This window comes from Erythrolamprus reginae, chromosome Z, assembly GCF_031021105.1.
Source record: "Erythrolamprus reginae isolate rEryReg1 chromosome Z, rEryReg1.hap1, whole genome shotgun sequence".
Taxonomy (NCBI): domain Eukaryota; kingdom Metazoa; phylum Chordata; class Lepidosauria; order Squamata; family Dipsadidae; genus Erythrolamprus; species Erythrolamprus reginae.
This window is the reverse complement of record NC_091963.1, coordinates 25599387-25622494: the sequence shown is the minus strand read 5'-3', so window position 1 is coordinate 25622494 and position 23108 is coordinate 25599387. Positions and strand designations below refer to the sequence as shown.

Genomic DNA, 23108 nt, shown 5'->3' with positions numbered 1-23108 from the left:
GAAGTCCTTGAGTTATGAGATTGTAATGGACTGAACATTGAAACATACAATGAGTATTCTGTTTCTCAAGACAACCATAAATATCGGACATGTTTGCATTTGTTCTGTTGAACCTACTTTGGCAAATCTGAAACTTAATCTTTTTACACTATAAATTTTGGACCGGGAGTCACTGCTCACAGTCACTCATGCCCTCATCACCTCGAGGCTCGACTACTGTAATGTTCTCTACATGGGGCTACCTTTGAAAAATGTTCGGAAACTTCAGATTGTGCAGAATGCAGCTGCGAGAGAAATCATGGGCTTTCCTTAATATGCCCATGTTACACCAACACTCCGCAGTCTGCATTGGTTGCCGATCAGTTTCCGGTCTCAATTCAAAGTGTTGGTTATGACCTATAAAGCCCTTCATGGCATCAGACCAGAATATCTCTGGGACCGCCTTCTGCCACACGAATCCCAGCGACCGGTTAGGTCCCACAGATTTGGCCTTCTCCGGGTCCCGTCGACTAAACAATGTCGTTTGGTGGGACCCAGGGGAAGAGCCTTCTCTGTGGCAGCCCTGACCCTCTGGAACCAGCTCCCCCCAGAGATCAGAATTGCCCCCACCCTCCTCACCTTTCGTAAGCTCCTTAAAACCCACCTCTATCGTCAGGCATGGGGGAATTGAGATATTCCTTTCCCCCCAGGCCTATACAATTTATGCATGGTATGTTTGTGTGTGTTTGATTTTTAATAAGGGTTTTTTAGTTATTTTAATATTAGATTTGTCATATGCTGTTTTATTATTGTTGTTAGCTGTCCCGAGTCTACGGAGAGGGGCGGCATACAAATCAAATTAATTAATTAATTAATTAATTTTATTATTTAGTGTATCATAAGAGGAAAAAATGATGTAGGAAATATAAATAGCTATAAATTTTCTCAAACATTTGCAAAAACTTTTTTCCAGAAGATGCTAAATTAAAAATGTTCTGGTATCCTAAATATATTATGATTTGAAATATTTAGCATAATATGTGTAGTACACTAAGAAATACATCTTATTGGAATTATTGGGGCTTTGGCGTGTAACTTCTTTTACTTAATAAATAAAATAAAATCTGCCATGTCTTAAAAGCAACAAAGCATTAACTTGATATTTAACTTTATTGGCATATTTGAAAATATATTTAATTTTAAATGTATAAACAAGCATTGCACTCGGTGGTGCAGTGCACTCGGTGGTGCAGTGGTTAGAATGCAGTACTGCAGGGTACTTCTACTGTCTGCCAGTTGCCTGCAACTTGACAGTTCAAATCTCAACAGGCTCAAAGTTGACTCAGTCTTCCATCCTTCCAAGATTGGTAAAATGAGGTCCCACATTGTTAGAGACAATATGTGGACTCTGTAAACCATTTAGAGAGGGCTGTAAAGCACTGTGAAGCTGTATATAAGTCACTATTGCTATTGAATAACTGAAATAATAACTTCAGCCTTGGATATACAGTAAAATATTTCTTGTGTTTTGTAAATACAAGTGTCCAGGCAATTATTACTGAATTCATGTTCATGTTATGAGCAGTACATTGTTAGAAGTGTAAATGTTTCAGAACATTATAGTGATGTTTACACTGATGATTTTTAAAAATTAACGTACATATTTTTCTCTACTTTTTGTTTTTGTTTAAATTTTTTAGATGGAAGAGCAACAGGCATCCTGTGCTTATTATAATGATAAAGAGACTGACTCTTTTCAACAGAATGTAGAATTTTTGCCTACTGCATCTCAAGATCTAGTTGGTAAAGATATGCACCTTAAATTATAGATTTATATTATTAATATAAGTAGACATGCATGATTTTAAAATTTTTATGCATATGAAAGAAATACAAAGGAAAAGGAAACTATAGCATAATATAACAATCTTAGTTTATTACATTTTATAACCTGAGTTAATATTTATTTAATATCTTAAAATGTACATAATTTAAAGATTTAAGTTCAGATCTAGATACCTTCATGCTTCTCAGCAAAGCAAAATAGCTCTTGCTATTTTCCTAATGCTGAAAAATGTTTGAACTCTGTAGTCATGGTAAGTTGAGGCTGCCTATGAATGCTCACAATTTTGTCACTCAGCTTATATATGAAAAACATTGTGAGAGTGTATGTATAAAATCTTAAAATATGTTATTCTGACATATTCATTGCTAGTTTGCCTATTAAGTAAACTAGTGTTTATTATTTATTTATAGGCATTAAAATTAAGTTAGTTTCTCAGGAAGAAGTAGAGAACTTGAAATTTCAACTTGAAGAACAACATGCCCAAGAAATTGAGCATCTTCGATCATATTTCCAGCAGAAGTTAAAAGAAACTGAAGAAAAATATTTTACAGAGATAGTTCACCTACAGAATAGACTCCAAATTGTCAGCCAGTCTTCTGAAAATTCCAGGTATTCATAATTTTGGATCTCATTTTTATTTTATGATTTGAGTTGATTTCAACAGTTTTTCTGTGTGCTCAGAATTGTGATGCTAACAGACTGTGCGCAAAATTAGGATGTTCCTAATTCCAGCCTTGTTTCATTTAAAAGAAATAAAAGAAACTAAAGTTGTATCTTTATACTTCATACATAAGTCCTGAATCATCTATAACAGAGATTCCCAATATTTCTGGCTTGGTGGTACAGCAGACGGGGAAAGGGGTATAGTTCCTTGTGAATAATTAATAAGGCATACACAAGCACATGCAGTTCCATTAGTGCGCAAATAGAGCTTCACACAGTCGTGCAAACCACCACTGCAAGACAACTGCCACTTGCAGTCAATATTCACAACTTCCACAGGCAAGCTGTTCCACTGGTTGATCACTCTCACTGTCTGGAAGATCTTCCTTATTTCCAGGTTGAATCTCTCTTTGGCCAGTTTCCATCTGTTGTTCCTTGTCTGGCCCTCTTGTGCTTTGGAAAACAGCCTGATCTCCCTCCTCTCTGGGGCAGCCCCTCAAATATTGGAAGACTGCTATTCCTTGGTCCTTTGCTAGACTATCCATGCCCAATTCCTGCAACCTCTCTTCATATGTTTTAGTTTCCAGTCCAAAAGAAAAACGTATGTCCGGTTTGTAAAGGGGATATTAGAGAAAGAAACGAAGTCTATTACTTCATCTCCTCATTGGAATCAGTTAAATGAAACCATTCTAAAAAGAAAAGATTGCTTAGATATATTTCATTAATAAATAATCAAGTAAAAATGGTATATTGTACAATTTGTATTTCCTAAATGATGTCTCCTATATGATGCCTTGTTTCATTTAGGTGTAAATAATACATTCGTTATTGAAAAAAGCTTATAATTTTCTACACTCTACACTCATGCCCTTATCACCTCGAAGCTCGACTACTACAATGCTCTCTGCAGGGGCTACCTTTGAAGAGTGTTCGGAAACGATAAATTGTGTAGAATGCAGCCGCATGAGCAGTTATGGGCTTACCCGGACATGCCCATATCTCTCCAACACTCTGCGGTCTGCACTAGCTGCCAATTGGTTTCCGTACTCAATTCAAAGTGTTTGGTTATCACCTATAAAGCCCTACATGGCATAGGACCAGATTACTTACGGGACCGCCTCCTGCCGCATGAATCCCAGCGACCAGTTAGGTCCCACAGAGTCGGCCTTCTACAGGTCCCTTCAACTAGACAATGTCGCTTGGCGGGACCTAGGGGAAGAGCCTTCTCTGTGGGGTCCCCGGCCCCCTGGAATCGGCTCCCCCCAGAGATTCATACTGCCCCAACATTCCTCATCTTTCGTAAGAGCCTAAAGACTCATCTATGCTGCCAGGTTTGCGGTTATTAGACACTGTCCAGTGGCCGATGAATGTATGGTGGGTTTGCTGATCGATGTACATTGTTTTCTTATATGTTGAAGCTCGGATATAAATAAGATGGATGGATGGATGGATGGATGGATGGATGGATGGATGGATGGATAAATGAACCACCTTTATACCACCAATGACCAATGAACACCCAGAAGAGACAGAGTAAACATTATATCCATAGTCAAGAAACAAGAAATACCCCAGTCATGGAGCTACCAACTCAGACAAATAAGCTACCTAATCAGGGAACCACCAAGACCACTCCACCAATCCTCACAAGGCAGGCCACTAGTATATAAAATTAGAGCAAAATCCACTCTCTCCTAGCACTGATAATGTTACTAGTTTGGTAACGAAAAATGTGCAAGAAAACGACCAAGCTCAAACAGCACCAAGAACACTTCAGTTCAACCCTAAACTACAAATATTCCCTTCTATTGATAAGAGTATAATTTTTCAGAAGCTGCAGCTTATGCCTTTTAATGAAATGTGTTGCATTGTATTAAAGCAGAAAGAATTGAAGTCCTACTATTCCATTTGAAATTGCTGTTCAAGATTTGAAGAAAGTTAAAAGGGGAGAACTAGAAGAATGTGAGCAGTCCCCTGTTTCAAGGATCATTTGTAATTTGAATTCCAAAGGAGGAGGAGTGACTTACATTTAAGGAACAGGACTAAATAACAGCGCCCTACACTTCCTTCTTACAGATCTGCTTACTACAGTTTTTAAATGCCCTGACAATAGTGTGAGCAATAACTGAAAGATCAAAAAGTCTTTGTTCCATCTGAGTATTCATCATGCAGAAAAGAAAAAGGCTGCTTGTATTATGCTGAACATTGGGAAAGTATACAATTCCTGATGAAGTCCCATTAAAGTATTCCTTTATGGTTAGAAATTGTCAGGTCCTAATTCCCGGCTTTAAAAACTTGAAATGAAATTGCATTGAAAAACCATCCTTTTATTATCCTTTTTTAATTTTAGTGTTTCTTTGGAGTCACATGTAAATGAAGATAAGCAGGAATCAAGACATGCTGAAGGTGATATTCAAAAAAATGCTGAGGAGATGATAGAGGTACTATGTTCCCCTATTTACACAATATATATTGAGTAGAATGTACAAATATATATTTTATATTGGTATTGTACTTCAGCAAAATATTTTAGAATTATTTGAAACATGGAATAAAACATGTTATTTTGATGATATAAAATGTATTTGTGGGTATATGTATGTGTGCTTACGTGTGTGTAACACTAATAACATAACAAGTAATTATAAATGTTAGAAAAGATAGTCAAGTTTATTAAAATTGATTTGGATGTTGTTGTTGTATCATGCTGAAGCTGTTTCATCCTTAGCCTTGAGGCTCTAGTGACTATTTTTGTTTGTGAAAAGCTTTTAGCATTACTTTTAGAAAGGCAATTAGGTGTTTTCTTATACCAAATATATGTTTCCAAAATATACCTTAAAAGCTGCTTCTTTCCTCTCCTTTATTAGATTAGATGGATTATATTTCTTTCTATAAAACATAGTGCTTCAATAAGTGTAAGAGCATTGAGCTTTTGTTATTTGTGGAAGGCACTTAGTAATGCAGTTTCCATTATTACCTCTTTAAATGCAAGACTATATTTTTATCCATTATATTTCTATATGGTTGGTATGCAAAACATAGTTATTTGTGATATAAACATGTTCAGAACTGATGTTATTAAGAATGACCATTTCCCCCCATCCCCAGTTACCTAATGAAGCTGATGTGACTGAACTGTTGGAAAAGCAGTACCAAGAAAAGCTGCTACAAGAAGTGGCAAAGGTACAGTTATATTAGGATACTATAGGAGAGTTTAAAATCAATAAAAGTATAATAATGTAAGCAATACGATAGAGTAAGCCACAGATGCTCCCCTCAAATGTGAGCAACACTAACATTCAAAATCTCATTGAAAAACGGTATTTTAACAGCTTTCCATATTGTTGTTGTTGTTAGTTGCAAAGTCATGTCTGACCCATCATGACCCATGAGCAACATGGGGCCTCCAGGCCTCCTGTTCTTTACTATCTTCTAGAGTCCATTTAAGCTTAGGCCTACTGCTTCAGTAACTCCAGCCAGCCACCTCGTTCATTGTCTTCTCTTTCTTCCTTGGCTCACAATTGTTTCCAGCATTAGGTTCTTCTTCAGTGCGTCCTTCCTTCCCTTTAGGTGGCCAAAATATTTGTGTTCATCTTCAAGATCTGGCCTTCTAAAGAGCAGTCAGGGTTGATCTCCTTTAGGACTGACTGGTTTTATCACTTTGCAATCCAAGGGATTTGAAGGAGTCTTCTCCAGCACCATAGTTCAGTTCTTTGGCGCTCAGCCTTTCCTATGTCCAACTTTCACAGCCATACATTGCAACTGGGGAAACCATAGCCTTGACTATACATATTTTTGTTGGCAGGGTGATACCCTGCTTTTTAGTATGCTGTCTAGATTTGTCATAGCTTTCTTCCCCGGGAGCAAGTATCTTTTAATTTCTTGGCTGCAGTCCCCATCTGCAGTGATCTGTTTTGTAGATAGATGGTCCCAAATTGCAGGAGGTATTCCATAAAGTGGGAGCTGTCATCAAACGTTACCCCTGGAGGTACATGCTCACATGAAAGTAAGTGACACTCAACATCCTGGGATGAGAATGCTACATGGAGGAGTTCTGTCTGGAAAAGATGATTCGGGATATAGCTAAAAATCAAGCCATGTAGATATAGCTAAGAACCAAGCACGTTTTCAGTGGTAAAAATGAGAAGTTTGAATTATACCTAAAATCCATGGAAGTACCAATGGTTGTAATATCTGTAATGCAGATAATTGTATTCTGTATCAGAATATAAATTGCAGTTTATAAATACTTTCAAAGATAGTTCTATATAGTGCACATTGCCGTGGACTACTCTGGTTCTAATGAAAAAAGGAATTGTTGACATACCCTCCCATTCCATGTAGGACCACAACTGGCACACCAGCCAAATCTTGGCAAAAATCCCTTAAGCATAGCCTCCATATTGCTATCCAGCCATAATAGTCAATAATAGAATTAAGCAATTAAATAATAGAATTCAGAAATAATTCAGAGAGAATATGATATCATCTAAAGGTATAATTCCTTTTTTTTAGGATTCAACTTCAGCTTTATTTAATCTTATCCAGGACCCTATAACCTTTAGATGCTGATGAAAAATCTCACTGTATCTCCAATCCTGCCTGGAGTGTAGAATACCAACATTTGCTGACTCACCCCACATGACAATCACAAATATGCTCATGTACATATTAAAATGTAGAGCAGAGAGAATTTATTTATTTATTTATTTATTTATTATTTAGATTTGTATGCCGCCCCTCTCCGCAGACTCGGGGTGGCTCACAACAAAGTGAAAAACAATTTACGACAAATCTAAATTACTGTTTAAAAATATTTTAAAAACCCCATTTTCTAAACAAACATACATCCAGACATACCATTCATGCCTGTAAAACTCAACAGGGGTCTGTCTATTCATTAAGTTCCGTTCTCCTTTTCAGCTCACTTATTTATTTTTATTTATTGGATTTGTATGCCGCCCCTCTCCGTAGACTGCATTAATCCTTTTAGGAAAAAGGACTACAGGAACCCTTATAATACAACACTACCAATCTACAATGCTCACAGCATTTTTTTTAATTATTATTATTATTATTATTATTATTATTATTATTATTATTATTATTTTAATTGGATTTGTATGCCGCCCCTCTCCGCAGACTCGGAGAGTCCTTCCAATATGTGTGGTGTATGCAAACATAAATGCTATAAAACCTTATGTGTTCAACATTTTCAAAGCATTTTAGTTCAATACTTAACATATAAAATATTCATTTTATTTCCACCATTAAACATAATACTATCATTTCCATACAAATAACTAAAACACTTTATCCAACATTTCCTCCTTTCAGTTACATATCGTTTTGTTACCTACTTTTAATTCTGATCACTCCTTTGGAAGTTCCATGTTTAGTTATTTCTTTTGCAGAGACTCATATATTTGTAAAGAATCATCTAGTTCACGGGTCCCAACCTCCATGCTGCAGGCCATTACTGGGTTGTGGCTTATTCGGAACCAGGTCAGGCCAGTGACTGCCTTAGGAACGGTGTGTGCACAGCTTGACTTGCATGAGCAATGAGCTGATACACACACATGCAGCTTAACTTGTGCGAGTGGCAGGCCAGTGCACGTATACTTGCACAGCAACAGGACAGTTTCCCTTTCTCCCTGCCAAGTTGCAAAGGTTTGGGGCCACTTGTGCCCAGTATAGGCTGCACTGGAGCATCTCTGATAGATAACCACCCAACATCTGAAGTCATTTATCTAGGGCAAACTCATAGTATCATATGGCCGCACTTTCTGGTGTCTAAGCCTGAACCTCCTTCGTGGTTATTTTCATCCTTTAATTCTTTGATTGATCCCTCTTGTGACAGCAGTTCACATTTGAAGGGTACTGTTTTGTCCCCTTTATTTTTACTGTAGGTGAGATACCCACGTTCTTTTGTTGATCCTCATAGTTCAGTTTCCAGAATTTTAACTTTAGCTTTTCTCTGAATGTACTTCTATTTGTCACTATCCTTTTTGAATTATGGTGCCCATAAGTCCATACAAGTAGGGCAGAGCACCTACTGGTCATCAAGCACAGAGAAAAGTGGAACTGTTACTTCCTTTGATTTAAACTGTGTTCATGTTAATGTACCTCAAGTTAGTAATTGTATTAATAGCTTTACCACACTGCTGGTTCATGTTTAATTTTGGGAATAGATTACTCATTAGTTTATATGAAAGCATGAATACAAATTCTTTGTATTTCAATATTTTTTATTAAGGTGGTTGTAACCATGAGTATAGAATTTGCGCAGAAAACTGAACTAGCAAGAATTGCTAATCTAAAGAAAGAGGAAATTTCACTGATGAAGCCAACAGAAACTCAGCTGGAGAATAATTATCATAGAAAGGAATGTCTAGAAGGATTAAATGATCACATAAATGAGAAGACATGCACTAAACCTGAAGAACCGTTTGGTAAAATGTCATCGCTTGAAGGACAATTTGAACTTGATGCTAAACAAGCTACACTATATGAAGTGCAATATTTTAATCCAAAGTTTTCGACATACTCTTTCTCCCATGAAGAAGAATTTATTGAAAAGATACCTATGGTAAATAAAATTTAAGAATACAATTTTTTGAGATTCTCTTTTATTTTCACCTGTGCATAATAGCAAAAGGCTAATTAGCATGCTTGAGCATTACAATTTTCTGTAGAACAGTTCTTTAAAAATCCCTTTTGCACTTTTCTTGCCATTTTTAGCATCTCAGCTAAATTAATTGGAATGCTTTGTCTGTGGTTTGCACATTGTTACATGCAGAGGAATTCTGATACATGCAGAAGAATTGGGGTCTCTGGAATGTTATAACTCAAGAGGTTAAAAAGGAAGAACTTAGAAAATCTATTCTCATAAAACACTAAATAAATTTGAGCCCAGTTTCCTAATTTAATTCCTCCTGTTAGCAGAAATTGATTTATTTCATTGCTGACTCTTAGCAACCACTTTGGTAAATATAAAATTATCTTTCTATTTTCTGTCCACATGGTTTTCTTGATGAAAATACAGGCGTGGTTTGCCATTTTCTTATGTCACAGCTATCTAATATAAGTACCTGCTTCCTTTAGCTGGAAGTGCCTTGTGTGACTCTGCCTTGGGTGACTGTCCTAATCCCAGCAGCCGATTAGGTCCCACAGAGTTGACCTTCTCCAGGTCCCATTGACCAGGGGAAGAGCCTTCTCTGTGGTGGCCCTGGCCCTCTGCAATCAGCTCCCTCCAGAGATTCGCACTGCTCCCACCCTCCTCGCCTTTTGCAAAAGCCTTAAGACCCATCTATGTCGTCAGGCCTGGGGCAGTTAGATCATGTTCCCCCTTCTTCTGACCATTAAATGTTATGTGTAGATGTGATTGAGTTATTTATTTATTTATTTATTTATTTATTTGTTTGTTTGTTTGTTTGTTTGTTTGTTTGTTTGTTTGATTTTTATGCCGCCCTTCTCCTTAGACTCAGGGCGGCTTACAACATGTTAGCAATAGCACTTTTTAAACAGAGCAAGGCTATTGCCCCCACAATCCGGGTCCTCATTTTACCCACCTCGGAAGGATGGAAGGCTGAGTCAACCTTGAGCCGGTGATGAGATTTGAACCGCTGACCTTCAGATCTACAGTCAGCTTCAGTGGCCTGCAGTACAGCACTCTACCTGCTGCGCCACCCTGGCTCTTAATTAGTTAGAGTTAATTGAGTTAGATTTAATTAACTCTCAATTAGAGTTAATTGACTGGTTTTTTTTAAATGTAAGTGGATTTTAGCTTAGAGTTCTTAACTATTACATTTGTACACATGTTATTGCATTGTATTTTGTGAGCTGCCCTGAGTCCTCGGAGAAGGGCCGCATACAGGTGTAATTAATTAATTAATTCATACAATAATAACAATAATAATAATAATACTCTGAGCACACACTCTTGATATTCTTTACTCATCATTCCCAGAAATATTCCCACCATCAAAATGTTGCATCACAACAGTATTTGGGGAAGGAAGCAACAGTCCATTATAATTTTGTATAAAACAAAGTTTGATACCTATGAGAAAAACTTTAAGTTATAAATTCTTAACATTGAATTAATCTAAATAAACATATAGATGTTCCATCTAATACTGAATTCTAAAAGTATAATAAGAATCTGCACACACTCCTGTGGGTATGTTCGAGCAGGACTTGATCCTTAGTTACTATGTTTAGGATATCAGCATAAACCAAGTGCTGTGGTCTGCTTTTTAAATTGTACCAGGAGAAAGTTATATTTACATTTCAGATATCATTACTACTCTGGGACATATCTTCCTTCCCTCCAGTTTATTAAAACTAGACGGAATTAAATATGAATTTTATTTGGACTTAAGAGTTAAGTAGGAGCACCTAATGGAGTCTGTTTGCAGGAGAGTAAGATCAAGAAGTTTGTGATTAAACACGGGCATACAGCAGCATACCTTGCCTCTTTCCAAAGCCTAACGGGAGCTAGGAGAAGTTAGCAGTCTCTCAACAGCAAGCTCGTCAGGTCAGAAAGCTGCAAAATCAGCCACCATTTCCACAAGGAATTGTTGAAATGCTGAAAATGGCAGCTGTTTCCAGGAGGCATTGGGAGCAGACTAAGTACTGAAAAGTCCTATCAGAGTGGGAGAGGAAGAGAGAGGCAGGGAGTGCTGCTGCATCTCCCTGGTCAGTCATTAAAGGTGAATGGCTGCAGTTGTCATAAATTTGAAACAAGATCATATGTCATTTTGGGACATGGTTCTAACTTTGAATGTTCATTAAGTGACCTGTCATATCTCGAGGACTAACTTTATTCCATTTTTTTTAACAATCCTTCCTCCCTCTTATATTTTAGCTATTTAGCTAGAAAACATATTTCTGCTGAACATAACAATAAAAAATGCAAGTTGAGGATCTTCCGTTTGCCTGTCGGAATGGATTAACATCTTCAGGGCAAACTACTTTTTATAATCATGTCCACTTCTAGAATCATCATAAAATGAAATAACAATTCTTTGTGGCTGATATTCTATTTTTAACACTTAGAAAAAAGAATTGCAGATTACAAATGAAGTTCCAGCTTCCAACGTTGTTGCTTCAACCCAGATATTGTCTTGTGAGAATCGCCTGGAAGATATGCGCCAAGAGCTTGTTCGTCAGTATCAAGAACATCAGCAGGCAACAGAAATATTAAAACAGAGCCACATGCAGCAAATGGAGAGACAGAAAGAAAATCAAGAGCTTCTCCTAACAGAGCTTGATAGTCTTAAAATACAGTTAGCAGAGGTAATGCGAAGTGGAACTTCTAATATTTCATGTATTTGGCCAATTTTCAAAGTTCATTGTCTTAAAATCGTAAATATAATTCTAATACATTTCATGTGCTGCATTTGCTCTGAAGATGAGACCTGTTTCTTGTTTTAATAATATCTCATATACAGATGTGTTCCTCCGGTTCCAGCCAGTTCTTTAGAACCATTAGTAAATCAGTGATGATGTTACAGAGTAGGTTCTATTGGTGTCTCCATGGGCACCAGCATCTTGGATTTTATCTATTTTTTTATTGCTATAGGGCATATGCGCAAAGCGCATGCGTTGTGCAACATTGAGCAAAACGGCAGCAAAAATGGCACCGGACCAGATTATCTCAGGGACCGCCTTCTGCTGCATGAATCCCAGCAACCAGTTAGGTCCCACAGAGTGGGTATTCTCCGGGTCCCGTCAACTAAACAATGCTGCTTGGCAGGATCTAGGGGAAGAGCCTTCTCTGTGGCGGCCCCGGCTCTCTGGAACCAACTTCCCCCAGAGATTAGAATTGTCCCCACCCTCCTTGCCTTTCATAAGCTACTTAAAACCCACCTCTGCCGCCAGGCATGGGGGAATTGAGATACCCTTTCCCCCTAGGCCTTTACAATTTTATGCATGGTATGTCTGTATGTATGTTTGGTTTTTTATTATAAGGGGTTTTAAATTTTTTTTAGTATTGGATTATTGTTATACGCTGTCTTATTATTGCTGTTAGCCGCCCCGAGTCTCAGGAGAGGGGCGGCATACAAATCCAATAAATAAATAATAAATAAATAAAAGGATCCAGAACCTACCCCTGCCCACATATTAATTTAACGTCCTATTGTTGTATTAAAATAAGAAGTCAATCCTATTGAGTTGGGATATTATCTTAAGTTATATCAGAAAATCTTGATATCACATAGAACTGTCACTCTATTATATTTTGCTTGTATTTATAAATTTCGATTTTGTTGCATTTGCACAGTTTCTAATATGAGATGTCTCATTTTGTTTTTAGAATATTAATGAAAATGCCATAACAGAAAGAGAACAGATGCTTTTAGATGAACTAGAATCTCTAAAGAAGCAATTAATAGCTGGGAGAGAAAAGCAACTCTCTGAGTTAAAAAACAGCAGTACTCAAACACAGGTAGTGTTACTTTGCTGCTCTGGTATATATAAATACAGTGGCATTGTGGCTATGCAGCGTAGATCATTTTCAAGTGATTGTCAGATTTACTTAAATGGGTGTTGATCAGAAGGTGGAGTTTGGCTGATATTCTATTGAAAATAAAGTCTTATTTTAATATTGCTATAGTAACGTCCTACAGGGAAGCAGGAAGTTATTTACTTAACATATAACTATTTAATTCTGACAGGCTGTGACTATTGTTCTTCCACTGCCAGAACTAAATGTCCGATAATAGAATAGTTAATCATTATTTAGAATTGCTTGAAACTTGTGAATTATTTTTTAAAATATATCTGCATATCTGCATGAATTAGAACATATGGTGATCACAATATGACAGGATTTTTGTCTCTTTTTTCCTTTCTCCCATTACCAAAACTTACCCAGAATGAAAGTAAGAATCAGACTGAAAATAAAGAGCATGTTTTAGAAGTAGAAGATGGAGAAAAACATGAACAAACTTCTCTCGACATTCTTTCAAAAGAGAGGTAAGCTGTCAGAAAGGCTAAAAGGTTTAGATTGTTTTTGTTCAATTTCTGACATTTCAGTGGAATTAATCCATTCCTTTTATTTACTTTTCATTCCTTAATTAAAAGTAAGCATGTTTTTAGAGTAGTGAAATTTTCTTTGAAATCATAAATTCATTTGTGTTCTTTAGGTATATGAATCTTAACTAAGAATGAAATCTTTTTAAAACTAAAAATTATACATACACTAGACATAAAATATAGCTAGTGATTGCTTTATCTGCAATGGATTTATCTGTGTGCCTGGACTAATAGTCATGGTCATATATTCTAGGATCTAAATTTACAAATTACTAATCCCTGTATAAAGAAATTATCTGGCATTTATTGTAAACATGTTTATTCATTTGGAATTAACTTCTATTTAATTCAGTAAGATGAGCTGATACATATATTACATTGCACAACATATATGTTATACAGTAGTAGTAAATGAGCTCTAGCGATTAAATATTTTTAATATATGAATACTTTTGTAGGGATTATTTTCTGAAAAATAATTTGTAACATAAATTGCTTGGTAAACATCTACTTTGGGATTTGATTTTGATTTGATTTGATTTGATTTGATTACAGTTATATGCCACCATTTCCTTGCAGACTTAGGGCGGTTGACAACAATAAAAATGATTATGAAAAGTTAAACCCAGTAATAAAAACATTCATCTCACAATCATACACAATCATAATGGGAGACCATTATACTACATTTTTTACAGTCAAGGGAATATTGGATATTTTCTTAATCATAGTATGGTATCTAAGATCAAATGTAACAGCCATTATCCGTGAGGAAATAATTTTTTATGAGCAATTGGAGATTGTGGGATAGGATTTAGTAAGTAGTTCTTGATTTTAGTTTTAGCAAATCGGTAATCTTATTTATTACCTGGAAAATGTATTCTCTGTTTTTTATAATTCCTGTCTTATTCCAAGTGATTTAATTTAATAATCCCATGTTCTGGTCTTTATGTAAAGACAAACTGTGAGAGTAAACACCATACTATATTTTAATTGGAATTTTATTTATTTTATGAGTTCAGATGTACTTTGCAGAAAGCAAGTAGTAGGCTGATGAAGATTCTGTTGGATATTGTGAAGACTACTGCAGCTGTAGAAGAAACAATTGGACAACTTGTTGTGAAACTTCTAGAGCAACCACCAAAATCTCAGTTCCCTTTAAAAAGTGTTGCATGGGAGGCAAGAGCAGAAGACACCATAAAACCAAGCATCTATGTAGGATATGAGCCAGGTATTTGTAGTAAGGTTATGTTCTACACCTGTTATAGGAAAAGTATTTGTCATATTTAGTATTAATAATTTCATGCTAAAATGTTTTGAGTATCAGGCCCAAGCTCAGACAAAACAATTGAAATCAATCCTTTAGTAGCTTATATCTAATAGGCGTAATCTTGCCAAACTAAGGCTATAATTTTCTTACCTGTTAAATATATCATGAAAAACTCTAATGTGGATATCCTGAACCTTTTCCCTTCTTCCCCACCCAGTAGCAATTGAATTTTAAGATCTCTCAAGGTGATGAAATGTACACTGCAGAAACAGCGAAGGAGACATTTGGCAACAAAGAGCTTTCCCAGAAAGAGGCACTGATTAAGAGACTATAGTCCTTAAAATTCAATTTCTCAGTTAATACAGTATGGAAGTTTAACATTTATGATACATAAATAATGTAACTTCATACTTTATAGCCAGTTAGTTTATTTTCATTCTTGAATTCATAATTTGTTTTCAGAGTTAAGCTAATTTCTTAGATAGGCATGAAAATATCTAATTGCTCATCAAATAAATAATAGCAATTGACCATAACAGCATATTAATAGGGCCTTAATGGTTATTTCTTGTTATAACATCAGTCATGTCAGTTATTTATTTATTTATTATTAGAGTTGGAAGGGACCTTGTAGGTCATCTAGCCCACTCACCCTGCTCAAGCAGGAGTCCCTGATGATGTCTGTGTACCAAAAAAATAGACAACACAAATTCAAACTCTCTCAACTTTCACAAATCTCACCTGGAGAATTAGAACTTTTAAAATAAATTTGGAGAAGGTACATGAAGAAGGGTTTAAGGAGTGATTTAGCATTAGATGACACATCCTAGAGATGGTGAGATAGACTTTAGCAATATATTAAAACAACAGATAGGCCTAAACTTACAACCATTTCATGTAATGATTTCAAAGTTATAACAGCATTGAAGGGGGAAAAAACTTACAACCAGTACTCACATTTGTAACCATTGCAGCCTCCCAGAGTCATGTGATTAAAATTCTGTACTTGGCAATTGGCTTGTATTTAAGGGAATTGCAATGTCCCATGGTCATGTGATTGCCATTCATGCTTCCCAGACAGGCTTCTGAAAAGCAAAGTCAATGGGAGAAGCTGGATTTGCTCAACGACTACATAATTCACTTAACTGATTTGCTTAATCACCATGGCAAAAAGATTGTAAAATAAGGAACAACTCACTTACCAACTGCTTTGCTTAACAATGGAAGTTCTGGTCCCAATGGTGGTTGCAAGTCAATAACTATCTGCAGAAGTTTACCTAAATAATTTTTGCTTTTGTAATTGTAATTATGATTTCAATGGGGTCAAATGATAGAATATCCTTTTGATAATTTTTTCCACACTTTCCCCAACCTAAACATAATCTTTCCTTACTGTTTTGGCAATCTAATAGGAGACTATAGTGAGTATGTTATTACAAACTTTTAATTGGCTTAATTTATATCTGTTGAATAAATTTATCATCAACAAATACCTTATTGTCACATAGGATACCTACCTATGTTCACAGTGGATTGATCTTTCTTGATTGATTATGGTACAATCTCAAGGAATTTGGCCTAGAAAAATGTCACCTAGACAGCCAGACTGCTAATGGCAATTTCTCTAGAATTCTAATAGTAAGGGCAGTTGGTCGTTTATTTTTAGAATCTGATTCTAGTATAAATATGGCACTAGCTTTAGGATTATCAGTGCTACATGAATATAGTACAACTTTTTATTCCACAACAGACTTTAAAAATATAGTTTCAAAATAGTAATCCATATTGCTTTTCTGTATTGGTTTTGCCTTAGATAAATATAAAATTTGTATGCTCATGTTTACATTCCAGTACAATTCAGAAAAAGAAAGGTCATTTCAAAGAAACAATTCTGTCTTATCATGCTAGTTGGAGAAAGAATAAATCCATTGGATTTGTGGTTTAAATTTAATAGTAAATTTAGAAATAAAAACTTTTTGTTCTTCTACTATTACTGCACAATTGTGATAACAAAAGTGATATTTTAAAATACTAAATAAACTGTCACACACAATAGTGAACAATGCTATTTTTATCTTGGATGGAAATGAAATTTATTTCATCTGAATGTCATCTGAATAGAGATCTTCATATGACTCAGAAAGGACAAATTATCTCTAAAAAGCTGGTATGCTGTTTAAAAATTAATTTGGGATAAGATTTAGCTGTAGCATCCTTGATGAATCCTTGATTAGCATAAATTGTTTTAGATCTCTGTACTCAACAATAATTTGTAAAATTCAGAACTTAGAAAGCATGTTCAAATCATATTATACTATCCATCTTATCTCACAATTCATTTCCCAACTTAAGGTGTGTTATTTAATTTTGTGGCAAAAACATTTGGGAACAAGTTTTGAAAAATCACCTACATCTGTATCCAAACCTATCCAGGTGGCTATCTGAGGCCTTACTTTATTGTAAGTTCCCTAAAGTAGCCCTATTGTGAGATAAGAAGTAAATAAATTTAACAAACCAATAAATAAATAAATACTTAACTGCCAGAAGAGTGAATTATTATTTTATATATTTATAGCTATCTTTAATAAAGATTCTAACACCTGCTTCTAATGTTCTAATACTGAACTAATTTTAATTCTTAAATTTAATTTTTTTAAAGAATGTATGCACTTTTTACCATTAAATATTCATTTAGCCTTTATCTTTGCATTGTGAATCCAAAATATTTAAACTTCAGCTTTATTATTAGTTCTACCTGTGAGTAGACTAGTTTTTGTATATTTTGATTGATTTGGTCTACTTGTGTTTCAAAGTATTCTTAACAATTTTCTCTAGCACCACAATTCACTATTTCTGGAGAAGATTATTTTTTACTTTGTCTAATGGTTTGGTTTTCATAACTGTAAATCAGTATTGGAAAATGGGCTTGACAATGTTTTTTAGTATGAGTATATTAGAATTCATTGCCACTGTGTTCTAATACTAGTGAACACATTGTCACTATATACATAATTCAATGTAGTGTGTAGATTTGTCATCTTCCTTCCATATAATAAACTTCTAACTATTTGCTGGCCAAATTCAACATTCTCTGAAGCCTAGGAATATAAAGCTTGCAATTTCATTATCTCTTTGCATTGGATTGGTATTGCTTGTTGGCATAGTCTTCATTTCCTTGTAATTTTAAGCACCAGATTAACTTTTGTATTCACTTCTTTTAAATCCCAAGAATGCTTTCCAAAGGCAATTGGACTTTCCTATTTTTTTTCCCTTAAAAACATTTCACTTTTTATCCAAAAAGCTTCTTTAATTCCTGAAGCAGCAAGAAAGTCCAGTTGCCTTTTGGAAAAGCACACTTGGATACCATGACTCAGATGATTGGGAATCTCCGTAGACAGGTCTTCTTTTATCTTGAGCAAGAATCTCTGCAACTCTTCTAAGCTTCCAATAATCAAAGTGATACTATCAGCATATTTTTGTCCAGATTAGTTGGTAATGATATCCCTGCATCAGGGGCAGGTTCCTACCAGTACGATTCACCCTGCCATTCCAGTAGCGGCCTGCCGATTGCATAATTTGTGCGCAATGGCTCCGGTACTATCTTTGCCAGGCTGTCGCATGTGCCATCTTTTTTTTCCTGATTTTTTTGCTTTTTTTGCTTCCTGTGAATGCATAGGAAGCAAAATTACACGAGAAGATGTGCACACTTGCAGGGAAAACATGGTGATGTACACGCAGCACACCGGTACAAGCTAAGAGAAGCCCACCTCTGATCTGCATATAAGTTAAATAAAATATTTTACATTTGCACATCAAATAAATCAGGTGATAAATGTTGGTTTTCTTTTTTGCCAGTTCTTAATTGTAACTTATTCCCTGGCTAGCATAGACATTCTTCAGTAGGCAATGAGATGATCTAGTATTAATTTTGAAGGCCATGATTTTGAAGGTTGTTAACAATTTATGTTCTGCTAAATCAGAAACCTTATCATGCTCAATAAAGTGAAACCAGTCATACAATAATTCTAGATTTTCCTTCTTTTTCCTTGTTCCATTATTTCAAACGGATAAATCTTTTTGATTCAATAATCAAAGGGATACATATTTTTCAATAATTAAAATTTATGGAATTTTAAAGAAGTAGTGTTATTTATTCCAAAGTAGTTCATGTAACAGAAAACATCAAATCCAGAAAATATCTGGAGATTAAAGAATATAATAAATGAATGTAAATATATGAGTGAAATATTTTAATGTTAACATTTTCTGTAATCTACAAAAATATTAGAATACCATGGTCTATAACTCAAAGGACAAAAATATGTTTCTGTTTTCATGAAGAGCATAATACCCAATAGTCCAAATTTATAGTGGTAACTAGTTATCCCTTATTATCGCAGAAAAGCTAAGCAGATTGGTCTAGTTAATATACTGCTAAAAGAACTCCAGGAGACATTCATGATATTGACTTGGTTAGAAAGTTAACACAGGTAAAAATCCTCCTAGTAGGTGGCATTAGTCTACTCACAAGGACCTTTTAAAAAGTTGCCAAGAATTTTTATAAATCACATTTATAGGCTATCCAATGCAAAATTACCTTGGATCAATATTACTCGATGAGAACTTGACTATTACCTTTATAAGTGTAGGTTTACCTTGCTTTAGTGGATTCATTATGCAATTGATTGCTTTCATTCAACAATTCATTTAATGCAAAAATATTCAGTTAGAAATTGGTGCCAGTTTTTAAAACAGCAAAATTTCTTCCCATCAGAATTGCAGCTAACTGAAATCCTTTTGCCATCACTTGCATTGGCTGTTACTGTTATCCTAGAGTCAAAATAGCTATCAACATTTTATCTAATTCTTTTATTCAAAATGAAAAAAATTGACCTTTAATCCTAGAAACAAAGTTGTCTGGTGAAGAATGAGCTTTTAGCCTTGGTGAAACTATCCTGGCTCAACATAATGAAATATACCAATAAAAGTCATGATGTTATTTACTACATGTTTTGTCTGCCATGCTTATCATGTGCATTAGAAATCTATAGGAAAAATGAACAAAATGGTTTTCCTTTGTATAAAACTTAAGGCAAGGAAAATGTGCTGAAAAGTAAGGTTTTAAAAATATGCAAGAACAGTTGCCAATGTATTTGCAATATTTCAGCCTGCAAAATTCTTTTCTCTACTTATTCAGTGTCCTCCTTTAGGAAAATTTTATTCTATGAAAAGTTTTCAGGAAACTATTAAATACCAAGTACTTGAAATCTATTGTCACTATTCCAGTCTACAAAGAGAAGAAAAATTCTCTGTGTCGTTTTATCTACAAAAATAGTGTCGAGAATGTATATTCCAAAGTTAAACTATGGTATTATACAGTGCACACTGCAGTGAAATTCCAGGTTTTAACCTTAATAATAAATATTCGTTGTTCTTTGCTTATAGTATAGAATACCCAATAACTAATTTATCCTTTTATTTGACTGTATTTTTCTGTAGCTCTGCTTACTGTACTCCAGGTTGTTATTTGTCAGAAGCTGAACAGGGTCTCTTACCTGGTCAGTACTTAAGATGGGTGAACTTCAAAGAGCATCAGTTGCATCAGTAAGTGGTGTTGATGGCTCAGTAGAGGGTAGATCTTCCCTCAACTCAGTCTTAACCGATGTTTTGGTATAGCATTGACAAACAATATCCTGGATGTCCATTGCAAATGTCCTTTCTGCTCTGAGGATATTAAAGCCCTTTCATCTTCCGGCCCCGAAATATTATACATTTCATATTCAAAGTGAGAGTGGTTACGTCTAATAATTTTTAAGAACTGCCCTTGTAAAATCCATTGCATTGTAAATTGACTAATAGCATATGTCAGACATCCTTGAGGAAATTGCCCATTGTGCCTAGGAGTTTAATTTCTGCAGGACATGGAAGTGCTTTGAAATCCCATCAGTGAACATAAATTAAATTCATCCAGTTAACTCATTTCATTCATAAAAAAACAATGAGTTTTCTTTTCATGGAGTGTTGCAATTAGTATTGTTATTAGTGTTACAAAGCTAAAAGGAGATATATAACAGTAATTACCATTAAGGAAAATATTTCAGACAAGGTATAAAAAGTAATTTAAAATATGGTACCATTCACTTTAAAATATAATCAGAATATTTGGGATTTTTAGGTTTTCAAAAGACTTTGAATTGTACTGAGTTATATTTAAGTACTGTGGTCTGATAAAATTTGTCTTTAGAAGTTTGTAAAAAAGATCTTTTAGATCAAAGAACACAAGCATAAATATATTTGTGGTGACAGTATGATGTAAAAAGTACTTTATTTTATATCCTAATGCCAGATCAGGTAGTTTAGCTTGTGTTTTGTCAAGCATACTTAGGCATGATCAAGATGTCTTTTTCGCTGGAAACAAATCTTTTTTTCCCCAATTGGTGTTTTAAACAAAAAGTCTCAAAACAACAGTATGCTTTACGGTATGTTATTTATAGAAGAGCTAGGGTGGCACAGTGGTTAGAATGCACTACTGCCAGCTGCCAGGAGTTTGGCAGTTTGATTCTCACCGGCTCAAGGTTGACGCAGCCTTCCATCCTTCCAAGGTTGGTAAAATGAGGACCCAGATTGTTGGAGGCTATATGCTGACTCTGACTCTCTGCTTAGAGAGGGCTGTAAATCACTGTGAAGCAGTATTTAAGTCTAAGTATTATTGCTATTTTTAAAAAAATAAAGATTAAGATTGGCAAAAGTTAATAAAAAAGATAAAAGCAGAGATGGCAAGTTAACTTCTTAAAATCTATTTTTTTATTAACTGTTAATTCTCTCTGCTGGGAAATCTAAAAGTTAACTTGAATTCCCAGATCAAAATGAGATGGGACAAAAATTGGCATTTTAAAACACCTCCAAAAAAATATCAAAATAGAGATTTTCACACCTAGAGCAACAGGTTTTCATTTGCAGTGGAATGTTCTGAACAATTTTGGGCTAGAAATGTTTTGGAGGGAAACATTTTGCAAATCCCTGCTCACTACAAAGTTATTAATAAATTTTCAACTGCAGTCTCATTTGTATAAAATACTACTTCACAATGAAATGATTTTCATTTTGCTGGTTTTGATAATATATTTTAATATATTTTTGTACATTATAACAACCATATATATTACTTTGCAAACATAATGTATTTGAAAGTCTAATTGTAGTCCTAAATAGATATGCATGAGATTTAAACTTGTTTCTACATCCATAAATATCAGGACACTAGATTTAGATGGATCTGTTTTAGAACAGTTCCCTATAAATATTTTTGGTAGATGAAAATGATTCACAAAAGAAAGATGTTTAATCCATGAAAAAGATTCATGCCTAAGAAAAGGAAGATAGACTCATTTATCTTTCATTAATAGGATCAAACATTTTCAATGATCAGATTGTTTTCATTTCACATAAATACATATTGAATTCTTTGTTTTCCACTAATGATACTAATAATCTATTTTCAGTTATTCAATTAAAATGTAGAACAATAATTTATTAGTGGCAGAATTTTAGTGTTTTCTTAAAAACGGAATTTGAATACAATCAGGTGATGTCTGTGCTTGCAATATCCATAGTTTATACTAGACAATTGTAATCCTTAAATAGAAGGTAATGCTTGAAATATAACCCTATAGGTCAATAGATAGATTTAACCAATTAGATTAGTTTTCATAATGTGCTGATACTCAAATATTTTTCTTCTGTTAGTATCTCCTTTTCTATTGCCTGTCTGCTTTGTAATTAACTGACTTCATTTGTGTAATTTTATTGCAAGGTGTAATTTATTTTATTGCTTTGATGTTCTTCATTTTCAGTGGAAAAATTTCTGTTTACAGTTTATTTGATCATATTCATTATCTTGTATAAGAAAGATCCTATTAGTATTATTTAAAAAAAGACAACACGAGGGACATTGTTTTTTCTTTTAATTTTTTGTTGTACAGAAAGGCTATCATCTCAGTATATTGACAATGATCTTGAAAGTCAAGACAATACCATCTGGTCAGAAATCACTGATGAAGAGTTTGAACTCACCCAGTTGTTTGGCATGGAAATAGATGCAAAAAATGAAGAGCTAATTCTAAATATCAATAGCCGACTTCAAGCAGTATTTGAAAAACTTCTTCAAACAATAAATGAAACTGCTAATGAGGTAACATTGTTTAATTATAGCCTTGAAAGAAAGTCTGAGCGGAAAAGAAAAAAATGAAATTGTTTCCTTAATTTCTCTAGGGATTTTAAAATAATTTCTGGAGGAAGTTTATTTTA

The 23108-nt window shown here is 34.6% G+C and overlaps 1 protein-coding gene across 1 annotated transcript in view; it reads left to right on the top strand.

Annotated features, from left to right (window-relative positions):
• LOC139153771 (A-kinase anchor protein 9-like) overlaps nucleotides 1-22991 on the top strand; it is a 62525-nt gene extending 39534 nt beyond the window's left edge. Inside the window, exons 13-23 of the mRNA XM_070728147.1 lie at nucleotides 1680-1782; nucleotides 2236-2434; nucleotides 4839-4929; nucleotides 5597-5671; nucleotides 8745-9077; nucleotides 11549-11788; nucleotides 12810-12941; nucleotides 13371-13471; nucleotides 14554-14762; nucleotides 20301-20405; nucleotides 22784-22991. Coding sequence (XP_070584248.1) covers nucleotides 1680-1782; nucleotides 2236-2434; nucleotides 4839-4929; nucleotides 5597-5671; nucleotides 8745-9077; nucleotides 11549-11788; nucleotides 12810-12941; nucleotides 13371-13471; nucleotides 14554-14762; nucleotides 20301-20371 — 1554 coding nt within the window. The 3' untranslated portion in view covers nucleotides 20372-20405; nucleotides 22784-22991. The remainder of the gene's footprint in view (nucleotides 1-1679; nucleotides 1783-2235; nucleotides 2435-4838; nucleotides 4930-5596; nucleotides 5672-8744; nucleotides 9078-11548; nucleotides 11789-12809; nucleotides 12942-13370; nucleotides 13472-14553; nucleotides 14763-20300; nucleotides 20406-22783) is intronic.
• The last annotated feature ends 117 nt before the right edge of the window (nucleotides 22992-23108 follow it).